This window comes from Geosmithia morbida, assembly GCF_012550715.1.
Source record: "Geosmithia morbida isolate 1262 chromosome Unknown scaffold_0, whole genome shotgun sequence".
Lineage (NCBI taxonomy): Eukaryota > Fungi > Ascomycota > Sordariomycetes > Hypocreales > Bionectriaceae > Geosmithia > Geosmithia morbida.
Genome location: NW_023336187.1, coordinates 852,574 through 869,303, shown reverse-complemented (window position 1 = coordinate 869,303; position 16,730 = coordinate 852,574). Strand labels below are relative to the sequence as shown.

At 52.4% G+C, this 16,730-nt stretch overlaps 7 protein-coding genes across 7 annotated transcripts; 6 read left to right on the top strand and 1 right to left on the bottom strand.

The window, feature by feature from the left end:
• Positions 1 to 1,299: 1,299 nt before the first annotated feature.
• Positions 1,300 to 3,106, top strand: GMORB2_0284 (Cytochrome P450; the record flags this gene model as incomplete). Its single annotated transcript, XM_035462270.1, has 3 exons — positions 1,300 to 1,521; positions 1,598 to 2,430; positions 2,491 to 3,106. 3 exons carry the CDS (start codon positions 1,300 to 1,302, stop codon positions 3,104 to 3,106), a joined length of 1,671 nt encoding a protein of 556 aa, XP_035325200.1.
• A 1,095-nt stretch (positions 3,107 to 4,201) lies between these two features.
• GMORB2_0283 (uncharacterized protein) lies at positions 4,202 to 6,372 on the top strand (the record flags this gene model as incomplete). Its single annotated transcript, XM_035462269.1, has 3 exons — positions 4,202 to 4,551; positions 4,736 to 5,300; positions 5,401 to 6,372. The coding sequence occupies 3 exons, from the start codon at positions 4,202 to 4,204 to the stop codon at positions 6,370 to 6,372; spliced, it is 1,887 nt and encodes a 628-aa protein (XP_035325199.1).
• Positions 6,373 to 8,015: 1,643 nt separating this feature from the next.
• Positions 8,016 to 8,879, top strand: GMORB2_0282 (Glyoxylase or a related metal-dependent hydrolase, beta-lactamase superfamily II; the record flags this gene model as incomplete). The annotated part of the gene is made up of 1 exon (XM_035462268.1): positions 8,016 to 8,879. One exon carries the CDS (start codon positions 8,016 to 8,018, stop codon positions 8,877 to 8,879), a length of 864 nt encoding a protein of 287 aa, XP_035325198.1.
• A 743-nt stretch (positions 8,880 to 9,622) lies between these two features.
• On the top strand, positions 9,623 to 11,078 carry GMORB2_0281 (uncharacterized protein; the record flags this gene model as incomplete). Its single annotated transcript, XM_035462267.1, has 2 exons — positions 9,623 to 10,163; positions 10,252 to 11,078. 2 exons carry the CDS (start codon positions 9,623 to 9,625, stop codon positions 11,076 to 11,078), a joined length of 1,368 nt encoding a protein of 455 aa, XP_035325197.1.
• A 437-nt stretch (positions 11,079 to 11,515) lies between these two features.
• On the bottom strand, positions 11,516 to 12,780 carry GMORB2_0280 (cell cycle arrest protein BUB3; the record flags this gene model as incomplete). Its single annotated transcript, XM_035462266.1, has 4 exons — positions 11,516 to 12,222; positions 12,290 to 12,372; positions 12,442 to 12,682; positions 12,771 to 12,780. The coding sequence occupies 4 exons, from the start codon at positions 12,778 to 12,780 to the stop codon at positions 11,516 to 11,518; spliced, it is 1,041 nt and encodes a 346-aa protein (XP_035325196.1).
• A 593-nt stretch (positions 12,781 to 13,373) lies between these two features.
• Positions 13,374 to 14,554, top strand: GMORB2_0279 (translation initiation factor 2 subunit 1; the record flags this gene model as incomplete). Its single annotated transcript, XM_035462265.1, has 4 exons — positions 13,374 to 13,451; positions 13,538 to 13,705; positions 13,794 to 13,981; positions 14,071 to 14,554. The coding sequence occupies 4 exons, from the start codon at positions 13,374 to 13,376 to the stop codon at positions 14,552 to 14,554; spliced, it is 918 nt and encodes a 305-aa protein (XP_035325195.1).
• An 844-nt stretch (positions 14,555 to 15,398) lies between these two features.
• GMORB2_0278 (mitochondrial inner membrane protease subunit 2) lies at positions 15,399 to 16,102 on the top strand (the record flags this gene model as incomplete). Its single annotated transcript, XM_035462264.1, has 2 exons — positions 15,399 to 15,643; positions 15,823 to 16,102. The coding sequence occupies 2 exons, from the start codon at positions 15,399 to 15,401 to the stop codon at positions 16,100 to 16,102; spliced, it is 525 nt and encodes a 174-aa protein (XP_035325194.1).
• Between the last annotated feature and the right edge of the window lie 628 nt (positions 16,103 to 16,730).

Sequence of the window (16,730 nt, the reverse complement as noted above, 5' to 3'; positions counted from 1 at the left end):
CCCTGGGGTCATGCTGAATCCATGCAATCTGCATCTGTCATAGTAATTCGTTGAAACAGGTAGATTCCAAATATGACGGTTGTCTTCTCGATTTTTCCAAAGTACTGTCATGTATGCGACTCTTGAATGTAAAGGGTATAACAACTGAACCAAGCATGCAAGAAGCCATCCTTCAACTAAAGCACACAACTCGGGCGGCAGGGCGCGATAAGCATCAGTTCCGTCTTCGAAGGCACTCAGATGACCCAAGCCCTTCTAACGTCTTCATGCCTCCGAGCAGTGGGTTCGCAAGCTAGACCTTTTTAAACATGGGGGGGATCCATGCAGGCCTTTGTTTTCGGATCGCTAGCATGTGGGTGGGTAGGAACTAGACTCTAGCAGCCAATGTAATATGGCATCGATAAAAGCCCAGTTTCAAGAGACGGCCAACCAGGGCCACTTATCTGGAAGTTTCCGAGGTCTGGGATTCAGTCTCACTGTCCATCAAACCCTTCCCCCATTCCGATTCTACCACCTAAAGCGGCACGATGCTTTGCGGGGTTCACTCACCTCTAATGTCCAAGTGTGTCCAGGGAATCATAGCTCGAAGTAATCACGACTATCCCCAGTAGATTCGTAGGAGAAGATCATATATCATTACGTGTCGAGTGTGGTTAGTCTACCGCGGTTATGGGGAGGGGATGACAGGCACCCATGTAATGAGCCCGCTTGCCTATATCAGTACTGATATTATGAGGGGGATCGTCCGTAGCCCGGAGCTACCTCTACCAAGGATGCCGGCGCAATTCTCTACAGATCGTCTCTGATTGATCCCATTTCGCCCGCCGGGTCTGCTCTAACACGGCACGGTCTGTAGACTGTCTAACATCTCACCAAATAGAGAATACTCGTAGGCTCAACACTCGCATGTGACAAGGATTGTAAGTGTGCAATGCAATTGTCATATTAGCATGTATTATTATCCGAATGCGAGCAACGCCGCTCGGCCCCTTTTTACCACAGTCGCGTTGTCCTCCCGACTCCGTAGGACATGCGGGCACCCCAAATCTATACGTCATCCTGAACATCAGTGGAGGGAGTATTACTGGTCTACAGTCCCGGAGTTCCAAAGGGCCAGGCACCGGTAACCTGGGGAGGATGAGACAAAAATATATTTAAGATTAGCAGGGTGCCGTGCCGTTGAAACGGTCTGTGAGTCTTGTTGAAGATCTTCCACCACCCGTCGTGTGTGACATCGTCAGTCACACAACATTCACGTTACCGATAGCCACCAACCTACCCTCATCTTCCCTGCTAATCATGGCGACTTTATCCCGGGTATTCAGTCCGGCTGGCCTTACGCTTGCTGCTACTCTGCAGTCAACCCTTGCCATCAAGCTGCTACCCAGCTACTATGGCTCGCAGAATAATCTGTCTTCGGCAGCAGTCATCTTTTTGGCCAACTACGCCATGGGTGTGTTCTTCTGGGCCGTCATATACCCTGTCCTTCTGAGCCCACTGCGCCATATCCCCGGTCCACGGGTACGTGCCATGCTCCGGGTCTGCTCTGTCACCAATTCTCCCATGTCCAAGTTGACACCATCTCCTCATATAATAGGAAGTCGTCAGCGTTGGTCGCCGTTCGTTGACTGTCAAGGAAGGCGCTGGAGGCGACCTCTTTGCGGACGTGGTCAGAAAGTATCCTGGGCAGCCGCTGATCTCGCTGAATACTTTTCGGGACCAACTTATGATCGCCGATCCCGCCCTTCTGCCGGAAATACTTGTTCATAGGTGCTATGACTTCACCAAGCCCAGAAAGACGCGCGTTTTCCTGCGTCGGGTTCTGGGAGAGGGCCTCGTCGTTGCAGAAGGAGAACAGCACAAGTTTCTTCGCAAGCACTCGATACCGGCCTTCAACTTCCGCCATGTTAGGAACTTGTACCCCATGATGTGGGACAAGGCCGAGTTGTTGACCACGGTTCTGAGGAAAGAGATCGCTGGTGGAGACCGCAACACTGATAATGCTGACCCTTCGGTCGTCGAGTTGTCATCTTGGGCGAGCAAGATTACGCTGGACATCATGGGCGTTGCATGCCTAGGACGCAACATCAACGCCGCCGAGAAGTCGAGCGATCCGCTGCAGAAGACGTATGAGGCCATTCTCGAGCCGACAAGGGAGAAGATCCTCTACGCCGTCCTCTTCTTCGTCTTCGGGCCCACGTTCTTGCGGTTGCTGCCGTGGAGGATGCACAGGATCTTTGAACAGCTCACAGGCACCCTGGACAGCATCTGTGCGCAGCTAGTTCAGGACAAGAGACGGGAACTCTCTACGGAGAAGGAGAGTGGGGAGGAAAGAGGCGAACACTACGACATTCTGTCACTGCTCATCAAGTCGAGTAACTTTACCGATGCAGTCTTGAAAGACCAGCTTTTGACATTCCTCGCTGCCGGGTGAGCTCTTCCGAACCCGAAGTACCCTCCCCCGATCAATGGGCCGGCCTAACGCACTAGCAGGCACGAAACTACCGCATCATCTTTGACCTGGGCCTGCTACCTTTTGGCCAAGCACCCCGACCTACAGACGAAGCTACGCGAAGAGATGACAGAAAACCTCCCCGAACATCCTGGCCAGTGTTCGCAGGGTGATCTCGCCATCCTCCTGGAGCAACTACCCTACCTGAATGGCGTTATACACGAGACACTGCGGCTCTATCCCACCGTCCCGTTGACCGCCCGCGAGGCTATCTGCGATACGAGGCTCGGCGACCAATTCGTACCAAAGGGGACTATGATGGCCATCTCCATCTGGCAGATCAACCGATCTCCGGAATTTTGGGGGCCCAGCCCGACAGAATTCCGCCCGGAGCGCTGGATGGAGTCGAATGGGAAGCCAAACCAGACAGGAGGCATGAGCAGCAATTACCACTTCATGACCTTCTCGCACGGGCCGCGCAGCTGTATCGGACAAGGATTTGCCAAGGCCGAGATGCGCTGTCTGCTGGCTGCCATGATCAGGTCCTTTTCCTGGGAGCTGGCAATGGACGAGTCCAAGACGGCACCGAGGGGCATCATCACCATCAAGCCGGAGCATGGGCTAAATCTCAAGCTGACACCACTGTGCTCTTGATTCTACGCTATACTTGTATTACATGACGGGATATGAAGCTTTCATGAAATCAATCAAGTTCAACTTCACCAACCATTTACACGTTGAAGCTATGATGGCCCAAATACAAGGGAAGACGCTGGTTTTGATGAGACTTGCCACTCGCAGGGCCCATGCAGTAGAGGTCATTCCACGCACCCCAAACAAACCGCATGTATTACACAGAACATGTTGACTTACACGGAGGCTAAGTCTGGGCAAGGGAATCGCTGTCTATGAATATTACATGCAGGTCTCTGACGGTTCTAACTGCGCATGCATATGTCACGTACACAGGCCCAACTTCAGGTTCTTGGGGATTGGACTGCAGAAACGATCAGGCGATAAGAACGAGAGAAAGACTACAGAAAAAGCGAAGAACAGTAAGGAGAGACCGAAATCACGAGATCCCCGAACCATGGTGCATATTACTGCATACGTAGGTCCATCTCAGGCGGATAACGTGGCTGTAGCCGCCAACATGCCTCGTTCTTGGACCCACGGCCTACAAGATGTTTGGTTCTCAAAGAACCATGCAAGGCAGATTTGTAACAACTTCCAGGGAGATGTCAGGTTGAGGGGCGGAGCAAAGGGCTGGAAGCAATCAATCTGTAGGATTCCTCAACCTATGATATCACTCGATGAAGCTGGGGCATCTCAGCGTAGGATCAACGAATGGTTACGCTGGTCGGCCGGGTTCTCACGGGCATGCGCATCCACCTGCCTTCGTCACGTCGTATTAATAGCATAGGGTTCGTGTGGGCTAGGATGGTCTCAAAGCACCATATTATAGGTTGGCGAAAGATATGGGGCTGGGATTGTATGCTAGTGGTATGCGGTTGGTTTTACCAGTGCAGGGGGATCTGCAGAGACCGAGCCAACAGTTCAAGACCCCTTCATCATGAGACCTCAAGTCAGAGACGCGAGGGGAAAGCGCATGTCCAGATACCTCTTATGTGATGATGTGCGCCTCCTCCTAGCCGTATCGATCTGACCACGTATCATCCATCTCTGCCCCCTCCGCGAAAAACTGAACTAGGCCTGCGTCGACATTGTTTTGTCGTCTCGAGGTTGGCCATGGATTGGAACCTGCGGTCTTACAATCGGGACATGGTCATGGCCAAGGGTATCTTCTTCGACGAAACCATTCATGACATGTCCCATCCTTCAGAGCATGCATCTCCGCCGCATGTCAGGACTCTGCACAGCGCCATGCTCGATTTCTCTTGGCTGGATCCCGAAGAGGAAGATTTGGCGGCCAGCCTGGAAGAGAAAAGAGCACATGAAGCAGTTTGCGATGCAGCTAACAATGCTGCCTATCTTTCTGGCTCTAGCTACAAAGAAAGAAGATGGCAGAACTTTTTCGAGACACACTTCTTCCACCCACTTGAGCGTGGAACATCCGTCGCGAAAGACGACTGTCGAAGGTGAGTAGCCAGCTGGGCTTAATGCACGTAACTCAGAGGAAGCTAACAACAGTCATCAGGGTTTCACGATGTAATTATTTTTACGACGGCTTCAAAGCGTATGTCGAAGTATATTGACAACTTTGAACTCTTCTCCGAGTGGCCCTCAGGGTAGTGAGTGAAGCTGACATTCATCTCGTTTTAGAGAAGCGGACGAGTTGTGGACCTTTTTCAGGACGGAGCCTCGTGAGATCGACTACTACAAACTGCCCAAGCCTGACTACGCCTGCTTTCTGCCCCTTTACCATTTGGAGGTGATGCTTCCTAAGATAGCCGAGCCAAAGGCAAGACAATGGAACAGGCATCTACATCACAATCTCGGGGAGCCCTTTTCGTGGTCTTGTCTGAGGCAACTTGCAAGCAAAGGCCTCCGGCCTACTCCGTTCAGGGATATGCCAGAAAACCCCGAGGATTCTAACTTGAAGGGCTTCCCTTGGCTTATTGTCGAGCATAAGAAGGAGAACGAAGATGAGGAGCAGGTGGCTTCTCAGGCAGCGAATGGCAGCGCATGTGCCGTTGGGCTGAATCGCATCACGGCCAAATACGAGCTTCAACTGCCGCGCCATGCACAGGTTCCTCCGATTCCAGTGGTCACAACTGTCGGATCAAAGGTCAAGGTTTGGATCACATACTTTGGGACTGACCTCAAAGTGCGTGTCCGTGAGTCAAGAGATTCACCCCTGGCATGGGCCAGTGAGAAGACCGGCTATGTAAGTCGCCTATGACTTGACCGTCGCAAGGTTGAACATTCAAGACCTGCAGGCTACTGCTGTGTACATACGGCTCAGACTGACATTGAACTAAATATAGGTGATGAAGGCTATCTGGGAAGGTGACATGCAAAACAGAGGAGACGTCATCAGATTTCAAGCCATACTTGAAAACACTCACACGTGGGCCATGAGGGTTTTCAAGCCACTCATCGCTTCTTACATAGGCCAATGGAGGCGGGTGTTTCATGACTCTAGCGAAGCGGCCGAGGACGACTCGAGACTTGAGCAGCAACTGGTCATCGAAAGTCACCGCCGAATAATGAATACGGTGCAAGCTCTCTCTAGCGCTTGTCCCGAGGCTAACGTTGATAAGGCCAGCGAGACCCGCATCACACCTATGATGATGGCACTGCTCTTTGACAGGATGCTAAGCTCTGCTACGGAAGCAGCTACTAAGGATCTCAATCGTCATCTAGCCCAAAGTCTATCATATTCAATATCAAGGGGTGCATCTGTTCATCGTGGCTTTCCATTCGGCCCTACATCCATGTTCGGGGCTCAAGGGTTGACCCCCGTGCAGCTGGACTCTGTCAGCCCAGATGCCCATACATACAGCCAGACGGCCGCCCAAGCCAGTGCGGGATACTCATGGACAGTCGCTACTTCGGCCTCAGCCGGCAAGGACGACTCCAGTGACTTGGACTACATATACGAGAGCTCGAAGGATAGTTCACAATACACCCGTGACTTGTCCTCCACGTCAGACGATTCCCAGCCCAGCGAGTCTTCTACTCCCAGGGGCTCCCCGTCCAAGGCGCCTACTCCCAATACACCTGCTTCCCAGACCTCGGGGTCGGCCCGATCATCTTCAAAGTTACGGGATGTGGTATCATTGCCAGTCGACCGCCAGGCGATCCCCGAGACGCGCCGCTGCACTCCGGATTCACAGGCAGTGCGTGCCGAGCGAGAGCCACCTTTTGAACAGCCACCGAGGTGCCCTACACCTAGCCGTTCCAACGATATCAGCATGGTACGTGGCCTGCCTGGAAATACCAAACGAAAGAAGTAATAACTAAAAGAAACATCGATACCAACAATCAGTCCCCCGGATACCCATCCCTGAGAAACATCAGTCCCGCTCCTGATCAACCTGCGCTTGAGAGCAGCAGTAACGATTACCTCAATTTTCTTGGCCGGCCTGTCAAGACGGGCAGAAAGCCCAGTACAAATACGTCAGGGGCTAGAAGCAGGCCGAGGTCGACAGATATGAGCACGAGCGACCCTGGTATGGTTGGCACTCCTGCCAACCATTCCCGGCCGAGGAATTCTCCCCGGCGAGAGCTGGCTAGTAACCTCAGAGACTTGCATGTTGATGGGCCCTCATCTGCACCGGGATCCATCCGGTCTGGGGGAAAAGATCTTCCGAAAAAGACCGGGCATGACCGGACCGTTGGCCCACAGACCCCTAAACAAGCTGGGAACGATCCTACCACTGCCATACACATCGAGTCGGATACCGAAGAGGGTTCGGCTGACACGCCTCGTCAGACTGCAAGGCCACTGAGTGGGTGGGGGGCACAACCCAGCGGTTCTCCCTCGGGCCATATACGTAATCCTCGACAGAGATACCCGCCTCCTGTAGAAGCGTCTCGCAGCCCATTCCTTGGACAGATATGAGTGGGACTTGTAGCGTATGTCAAACATTGAGCCTCTGTTTTGATCGGTCGCGTGCTAACAAGGCTGATTTAGGATTCAGGTTTGCTCTGGACAAACTAAAGAAGAGCACATAGGAAAAGGTGCAGGAACTGTCCCTATTTGGGCATGGCGGTGCATGGCACAGGAGGAATTCAGGACGACAGCAGTCAAGTAGGAATCATAATTCCCTTTTGTCCCTTATTCACGAGGACAAACATTCAAGAAGCATGATAAGGCACGTACTAGAGAGCTTGTACTGTGAACCGACTTGACCTGACTCTGTCGCCAGCGTAGGTGAGAGACGATGTCTTCATATCTTCATAGCAAGCCCAGTTAAATACTTAGCAAGAATGTAGGATAGGGGAGCCGTACAGTCCAGAGCACAAGTCGGTGATGGGATGCAACTGTGTCTCTACGTTATCAGCAGATTTCTGGGGTCAATCGCGGAGGGCATTGTCCTTTCGCGAGGAGAGCACAGCTACTTGTGCAGTCAGCGGATACGACTGCTTCGTTCATTCACAATGCAACGTCTGCTACATATGTGAAGCCTCCACTGTGACGCATATGCAGTTCCTATCCGCGGCCCCTTCCTCATCGCATGCACCTTCAGAGTCCACATCGCGGCTTAAACCCAACCTCGATATCTGTCTCCCTGTCGCCGAGACGGTGATTCGAGGCAGTCTGTTTCCTGCCGGCTCAATCAGGTTGAACATGTCCGGCCAAAGTTCAAAATCTCGGGATGGAAGGTACGGAGACTGGGATGTTCTTGCTAGCCAACGCCTTGTCTCTCATGTCGAATAATAGAAGGAGGTATCGCGGTGGAAGCTGTTGATCCATCTTGTCTTTGTCTGCATGAGCAGAAAGCTTCAACTTCTTTCATCATCACCACCTTCGCTTTTTTCTACAACGCTAGATATTCTTTCATCTCAGACCTTTCCACCCCCTCATCTTCCTGGGAACACGCTCGTGGCACGACAGTATCAGTTCCTCCAACGGACGGAGAACGAACCCGTCGTCATGCCGATCGGCATCCGCATCATCGAGACGGGCAATATCAGGATCCGTCCGAGCCAGATGACCCAGCCTCCCGGAAATGTTCTTGTCCGCCGTCTACGGTTTCTCTCTGACAGGCGATGGACAGAACCCATCCCGATTTTTGCCTTTGTAATGACCCATTCAGAGGGAATCTTTCTCTTTGATCTGGGCGAAACGCCGCGGTGCGTTCACCCCGGATACTACCCCTGGTGGCAGATTGGACACCATTGCGTGTCCGTGGACATCAAGGAGAGCCAGGGCCTTGGCTCTCAGCTCAGAGAACAAGGCATCAACCCCAAAACCGACATCAAAGCCGCTGTCATGTCTCACCTACACGGCGACCATGCTGGTGGTCTGCCCGACGTCCACGGAATGACCGACATCTTCGTCAGCCAAAGCCACTGGGACGCATTTCAGAGCCCAATATATGCGACATTGGAAGGCGCAAACCCGGCAGCGTGGCCGGAAGACTTCTCGCCCTCTATATTACAGCCCACAGGACCTGCGATAGGTCCATGGACCTTCAGCTACCCTGTTACCAAGGACCAAAAGATACTCGCTGTCGACACACCAGGCCATGTGCCTGGTCACATCTCCTTGATCGTCATCGATGATGACGTTACCTACTTCCTGGTTGGGGATGCCGCGTACAGTCTGGAGTTGTTGGATAGTGAGTCTATTGACGGCATCAACTGTGATCCATATGTTGCCCTCGAGTCCCAAAGGAAAATCAAGGAGTTTTGCAGCTGTAGGAATGTCGTCGTCCTCCCATCACACGAGTACGATTCCGTACGCCGATTGGAAGAAAAACAGGTTTACCGACCGAGCGAGAGATCGAGGGGGTAACCTATGATTGAAATGGAGCATCATTCTCATTGCGTGTATTTCGTCCCCCTCACGGGAATGCACAGTATTATTACATCATGTATAATTATCGAGATTGAAGTTTCAACATTAGACCTTCACCACTTGAAAGAAATCGTCAATGGGTTATCACCAGTGCTCGTTTGGTTGGTCCCTGGTATCTGACCGGTTGTCTGATATCGTCCACACCGAGATGGAAGCTACAGGCTCCTACTACAAGTAGTTACTCCATTGGCGGTACTGAGTGACGAAACTTGGTGCGCTGCATACAAGTGCATGGCTGCATATAAGTGAATGTTTTTAACAGGCCCTCAGCGCAGTCAGAAACATACATCAATGCAGCTGGATATACTTTCCCTTCATTGTATCCCACCCTCTTCCTTCCTTCGGAATCTCTTTTCGTGATCCTATAGGGCAGCAGTTACATGGTGTTGGTCGTCTTCCCATAGATCCCCCGCGGAGCTTCCCACAAGGTGGTGGTGTTTGGGCAGGCAGAGTCTGTGAGATGCTTAGCAGCCCAAGACATCTCAAGTATTTTCAGATACAAGTATATATATATATATATGTATTTAGTCCGTGAAACTGTCGACCCCTCTCCCCCGGGGCGATATGCAATACCCGGTGAGCTGTATTCCCTTATATTTACCGATCTGCCATACCATTCTGTACTCATCTAAACAACGCCAGTTTCCCACATAGCTCTCTCCAAGTGCCTCTTCCTCAAGATGGACACGGCCAAGATCCTAGATAGTCCACGTAGATATGCGCAATTCGTCGCACCGCAGCGGCAGCAAAAGCAGGGCCCCCCTAGGCTGGATGCCTATGCGAGGTTGTTGGCGAGGTTCTACGAGGTGCTATTCTTCTCCCGCGTCGCCTCCCAAACTCGCGGCCTCCACACGGAGTACCCACCGGACAGAAACGACGAGCAGGCCTGTCGACGAAGATTTCTCCGAAACATTTCCTTCATCTGCGACTTCGACAAGGGGGGCGCCTCATGCACAGCCGTTGGCCTCGAGGACAGCGAGGCATGCTACAAGTTCTGGGTTGCGTCGAACGCGCCGAGGAACAAGACGGTTGACATCCTCCGTCAAGTACTTCGGTGCTTGGCCCGACTGACAACGACTCCTACGACGGATATGGACAAGAAGACGGAGGAGTTCCACGCTATGTGTCTGGAACTCACGAAGCCGCGGATCAAGAAGGAATGGAAGCTGCTGAAACGAGCTATCGGAAAAATATCTGGTACCCTCGCAGATTCGGAACAAGGTACACCATATACCTATCTGCATATCCTCTCTTCAATGGCTCATATGAGCAATCAACTTATGCTTTTGCACTTACACCTGAGTATCAGATCGGGCGCTGCTCGGATGGCTCAGTGCCTTCTCGTACAAGGATGAGATCCAGATCTGCAAGTCCGCCCATGAAGCAAAGGACTCTCCCCTCATCAAGGAGATGGGGCTACGGGCAAGACAGCAACACGTATCCAAGCCTGGCTGGAGAAGCCCATTTGCCGACGCGAAGCATTACGTCGGGCGCCTTGCTCAGCACGTTGTCTGCATCGAAGAGTTGATTCAAGACTCGCACGAATTTTCCCACGTCTTAGATACGTACGAAGTCCACATGATTGCGAAGCGCCCTAACGTACAGGCCCCCGTCAGCGATGCCCATACTACGCTGGATAGCATCCTCAATAGGATGTTCAGCAAGGGAGACCCAAAGAAAGACGAGGTGAAGGAGCATCTCTTCCGACTTGACCATCAGTCTAATCGCACCTTCTTCCTGCGGTTCCTGAAGCAATACTCCGATTGCAGACCGCAGGTTCACGCCGAGATCCAGGTTCTGGAGCACTTCTACGAAAGCGGGTTGGCCTTTGCCGACAACGACCGTTACATAGGATGCAGCAAGCCCTCCTGTTACTGCTGCATGCTCTACTTCAAGCACCACCCGGCTGGCATGGTGGTGCCTGAATCGCATCAGAACGTCTGGAGTAACTGGGCGCCGCCCCTTGTGGAAAAGTATCAGAAAGATGACCCCGAGTTTGTCCGTCAGAGGAATGTCTTGAACGCCGTGATCAGAGACCTTCGCCACGATTTTACTCAACAAATCACCAGTGGCATGGGACCTCCGAGCTGGCACCCCGACTCCGTATCTGCAACGTCGATGGTCCCTCCAAGGTGAGAGGAGCACTCGGCTATATGTAATTGTTGGGCTATGCTGGAAATGGAGGTTATGGAATGCGACTCTGTACATTGTTCTCGACAAGGATGTTGTGGTTGCGCAAAGGAAGTGAAGAAGTCTTGTTCAAACGGGGATTTAGTGAGTATAAGAAAGTCCCACAGATTCAGAATCAAGTTCTAAAAAATCAAAGGTAGGAGTTATATTATGTGGTAATTCATCTCCATCCTCCTCCTCCTCCTTCCTTCTTCTTATTCCCTTCCTCCTTATGTCGCTCATTAGCTCTACTTTTACGCTAGATAAAGAGGTAGAAAAGTATGACGGTTCCTTTCTTGGTTCTTTGACATTAGGCAATGATCCTCAATTGTTTCCCGGCCAAAACGCCACTTTTTGAATTCATGCACTAGGGTGTTGTTCATTTACATAACAAAAAACACGATTTATTTCGCACCTTTTCCCTTTGCCTCGTTCTCACCAAGTTCGCGGATCAGAACAGCCGTCTGCCCGGCACCAGAGTAGTCCTCCTGGCCGGTCTCGAAGCCGGGACAGACCCCAACGGCGAGGTACTTGCCGTCACCGGAGAAGGCGAGAGCGGCGACGCTGTTGGGGAACTTCTGGTACTGCTTTAACCTCCTCTTGGCCTCTGCATCCCACAGGGCGACGGTGCCGTCGCCGCCGCCCGAGGCAAAAGTGCCGTGGACGGGATGGAAGACGAGCGCGTTGACGGGGTAGACAATGTCGCCGTCGCCGTCCGGGGCCGCCTGACGGTGGCACTTGAAGGCGTACTTGCGGGCCTGAGACTCGGCAGTGTCTTCAAACCACTCGACTGCGACGCGGCCCTCGATGCTGCTGGTGGCGTACCCCGCATCGGTCGGCATACAGGCGACAGCGCGGGTGAGGTAGCGCAGCGACGACTCGCGCTGCTGCCACGGCTTCAGGTCGGTGCCGCCCTTGGAGAATAGGTTTCGGATTGTGTCCATGTCGTAGATGTTGATAACACGGCCCGTCATGGCCACCACCACCTTTGTCGGGCTGGAGGCCAGCGCGTGGGGTTTGCCGGGCAGCGCGACTCGGATCGGCGTGTTCGACGGGTCGCGTAGGTTGTGGAGGTTGAGACTGCAGTCCCACGAGGCCGACACTAGGATTCCTACACCACCAGACGCCACATCAGCACGGTAACCTGAGTAGTTTGCCTACAGGCACACACGACTTACCGTGGGATCGGCTGTAGGTGACACAGCGTACCGGCGCAGCGTGCTTGCTAAGAGCTGTCATCTCACCAGTCTCGAGATCGATCCTTGGTCAAGGTATGTCAGCACATTCCCTCCGTTCAGGATAGTCGGAGACGGGAGGGGAAAGACGGTACCGGTTGACAACCCAGTCCATGCCAGCGGTGAATGCTTCACCATCGTGGTCGCCGAAACACACATCCAGGATAGGGGCTCTGTGATCGTATGTGCGCACAAGGCTGGACTCGGGGTTCGAGACATCGTAACTGTACAGCTTCTTGTCCCACGACGAGACTAGGAGCTTGGTGGGCGCACTCGGGGCGAAGGCCAGAGCTGAGACGGCGTCACCAGGCGGCGGTGAGAGCTCATATTGCGTAGCTGTGGCGGGGAATTGAATACGTCAGCAAGGTGTCCCGGAGTCTTCTGCCGTGCTCCAATACACGGTGAGGGCAGAAATAGCACTTACTGGGCGCCATGGTCTTTTGATGCCTACCTCCTCGAGATTCTTCCAGCGTTAAAGTCGGACGTGGGGCCCGGGGTTTGTTGTCGCGATGCGAAAGCAAGCCATGATTCTGCATGTTTACCTGTAAGTCACGTGGAGATAAGCGGCCAGCAGCAATCGGCATTCAGCTCGACTCTGCTTCTTGGGCGAAAGAACAAGAGAAGAATTGGATGAAGAGATTCTGCCACTTCTTACCGCCTGCCACCTGGGCAACACCCCGCCACTCCCCACTGCCGCCCGCTGGCCAGCCAAAAAAAATGTCAAAATTATGACTCCTCACCCGGTTTTCCCCCAGTCAATCTTTCGAAGCAACTTGGGACCGACCTACGAGAAACGGACTAGGCTGCGACCGCCATTTATATCATTTACCGGGTTATCTTCGATCGAGCAGAATATTCACATTCGGCCGCGATACCGACTGGATACATTCCTGAACCTCTCACGCGACAAGGTCTTTTCGAAACCACCCACCGAAGTTTCTAACCCCCACCTCATTCCTCTGCCCCTCGTCGTCGAATACTCTCCCGATTCCGCTCACTTGACGACGACAGCAACACCACCGCTATCATGTCGTTAACAAACTCTCGCTTCTACGAGGAGAAGTATCCCGAGGTGGATAGCTTTGTCATGGTCAATGTCAAGCAGGTTCGTCGCGACATCTGTCTTTTGACCTTGCACGCACACAATCAATAAGGCTGACAAGGGTTGAATGAATGAATGAATGAATGCAGATTGCCGAGATGGGTGCCTACGTCAAGCTCCTAGAATACGACAACATTGACGGCATGATTCTCCTGTCGGAACTTTCGCGCCGACGTATCCGTAGTATTCAGAAGCTCATCCGTGTCGGCCGGAATGAGGTTGTTGTGGTCCTTCGTGTGGACAAGGAGAAGGGCACGGTTCCCCGCCACGAGACGAGGAGAGGGTGACTAGCAAGAGAAGAGAAGCTGACACTGGGAAACTCCAGGATATATTGATCTGTCGAAGCGTCGTGTGTCGCCCGAGGATATCATCAAGTGCGAGGAGCGCTACAACAAGAGCAAGATGGTGCACTCCATCATGCGCCACGTCGCCGAGAAGACCAACATCCCCATCGAGCAGCTCTACGAGACGATAGGATGGCCGCTCAACCGCAAGTACGGCCACGCCATCGATGCTTTCAAACTCTCCATCACGTAGGTAAATTCCGGGCACCGCGAGAAGAAGGATACGAAGAAGGATAGGGCAAGAGATGGGGATACAAGAGACTGACATAAGCCTCCAGCAACCCCGAGATCTGGAACGAGATCGAGTTCCCTTCGCAGCCCGTCGCCGACGAGCTGAAGCTGTACATTAGCAAACGTCTGACACCCCAGCCCACCAAGGTTCGTGCCGATATCGAGGTTACGTGCTTCGGCTACGAGGGTATAGACGCCGTCAAGGCGGCCCTTCGCACAGCCGAGGAGAAGAACAACGACGAGACGCAGGTCAAGGTCAAGCTCGTTTCGCCGCCGCTCTACGTCCTGACGAGCACGTGCCTGGACAAGACGCTGGGTATCGCACGCCTGGAGGAGTCCATCGTCGACATTCGCAAGCACATTGAAGCTGCTGGCGGCAGCCTGACGGTCAAGATGGAGCCCAAGGCCGTTACTGAGAGCGACGATGCCGAGCTGCAGGCTCTCATGGAGAAGCGCGAGCGCGAGAATGCCGAGGTCAGTGGCGACGAGAGTGTCAGCGAGAGCGACGACAACATTCCCAACGCTCCTTGAAAACGATAACACTCGCAACCACTCCTGTCCTTTTTTTTTTTCTCTAAACACACAAAATAAAGACCTTCCAAAATAAAATGCCAGCCTCTTTTACGTTGCCGAGAAAAGAGGGATGAGAGAAGAAGACTAGAATGTGTGCGGAACCGGAACCTGGTCATTTGGATGGTCGGACCCAAGGAAAGAAGGAAGGGGAATCGGGCTTGTTTCCCTACGTTATGTCTGGGGATGGCAAGCATTGGACAGGGGCGTAATAAAAAGGATGAAAACAAAGGATTCATGGGGCATCATTATAAAGGAAGAGATCTGGTAACCGGGAGTTTAGTTTGTGGTAGTAGTAGTAGCTGATATGCATAACTTGATTCATGACATGATGAGGCGAAGTGGTTATCATTTTTTTTTCTTTTGTCATGCGTTTATCATGTGCTGCTACTATCTTGCTTTTCAATTGAATATGTCGGGGTGTAGAATGTTTCAGAACAGTAGCAGAATAACGATACAGAAAGAAGAGGAGGAGGAGGAGGAGGAGGAAGAAAATGAACGAATACTATGAAGATATATTTGCTGTATAACCATCAATGATGGGAAGACTCTTTGGTGGTTGCCGTGGTGGTGCGATGATGGTCTGTAATACATGTATAAAAGTGGGTACAACTCTCTCTCTCTATCTCTCTCTCTCTCACACACACACACACACATTATTTTCATACTATTATAGGAACCGAGCACTGGCGCATGATCTGAAGGCTTCATTCGCGGCATCATTCATACTCATACTTGGTGGAAGCAAAGCAAAACAAAGCAAAGCAGAAAATCCTCTCCGCCAACTCACACATCACCGGCGAAGATGGCCGCCGCCAGTCGAGCATCGATTGCCCGGGCCGTAGCCTGGAACCTGGCCGGGTTGGCGACGTGGGTACCGGTGATTGCATGGTTCAACTTGCACGTCGCGGAGCTGACGACGGTCAACGGTCCGTCAATGTATCCTCTCTTCAACGCGGAGAAGGACTCAACCCTGACGCGAGACGTGGCGCTCAACTGGAAGTGGAAAGCCCAGGATGATCTGGAAAGGGGCATGGTCGTGGCACTAAGGTAAGGATTGTTATTTTCATTCTTTATTATATCTATATATATATAAAAGAAGAGCCGTCATTCCCACATCTTTTCGGAGAGCAACCCCCTGCTATCATGGCCGGCAGTACGACTCTTTTCTCTCTCTCTCCATCTCCCTCTCTCTAACTCTCTCTCTAACTCTCCCTGATCACACAAAGGAGCCCCGTGCATCCGGAAGTGGTGTCCGTCAAGAGAATCATCGCCATGGAAGGCGAGCTTGTCCAGACGAGGGCGCCGTTCCCCACGGCCACGATACAGGTGCCCGAGGGTCATGTTTGGGTTGAGGGGGACGGACCGCTCGGGTCGAGCCTGGATAGCAACACGTACGGTCCGGTCTCCAAGAGACTGATTACGGGCAAGATTACACACATGGTCTTTCCGTTTAGAAAGTTCGGTGCGATCGACTGGCGAGAGCGAGCTATCAGGCCGCCAAGGTGAAGAAGGGATGGATGGGGTGGGACGGCCAGCCCTTCAACATGGCAATTCTCCGGTTGAGAGGAAACAAAAAAAGAGGCGAAAAGGGAAAATGTATATCTTCATGCATCTGTAAAAATCTGTCTTTCCTTTTTTTCTTCTTAGGAATTGTATAATAATTATCATTCTATAATGGCAACCACTGCTGCTGCTGCTGCTATATCACCTTGGCCATGACGTCTGGGTGCGTGACAATTAGTTAAGCATTGGTAGGCAGCAGAGAAGGAGCGAGAGGGAGAAGAAAAAAAAAATGTTCGGAGCTCGGTAATTTCTCCCTCTCTCGGGGAGGACCGCCACAACCACTACAGTGCACCGCATCCTCGAATTCCCTGACAGACGACACTCTGGGGCTCAAAAGAAACAGCAACACCACCACACAACACACAGAAAAGAAAGCAGTCCCATTACCCTGGGCAAGCTGCATACGACCCTCATTACTTTCTTGTCCCTCTTTCTCTCTTCTCAATTTCACATCCCTTACCGACACGCGGATGATCTGAAATCAACCACCTAACCACATACGACCTCCCCCCCCCCCCTCCAGGTGGCCGAGCTGCTCTTGGGAGAAGACGAAATATCTGGGCTTTCTTCT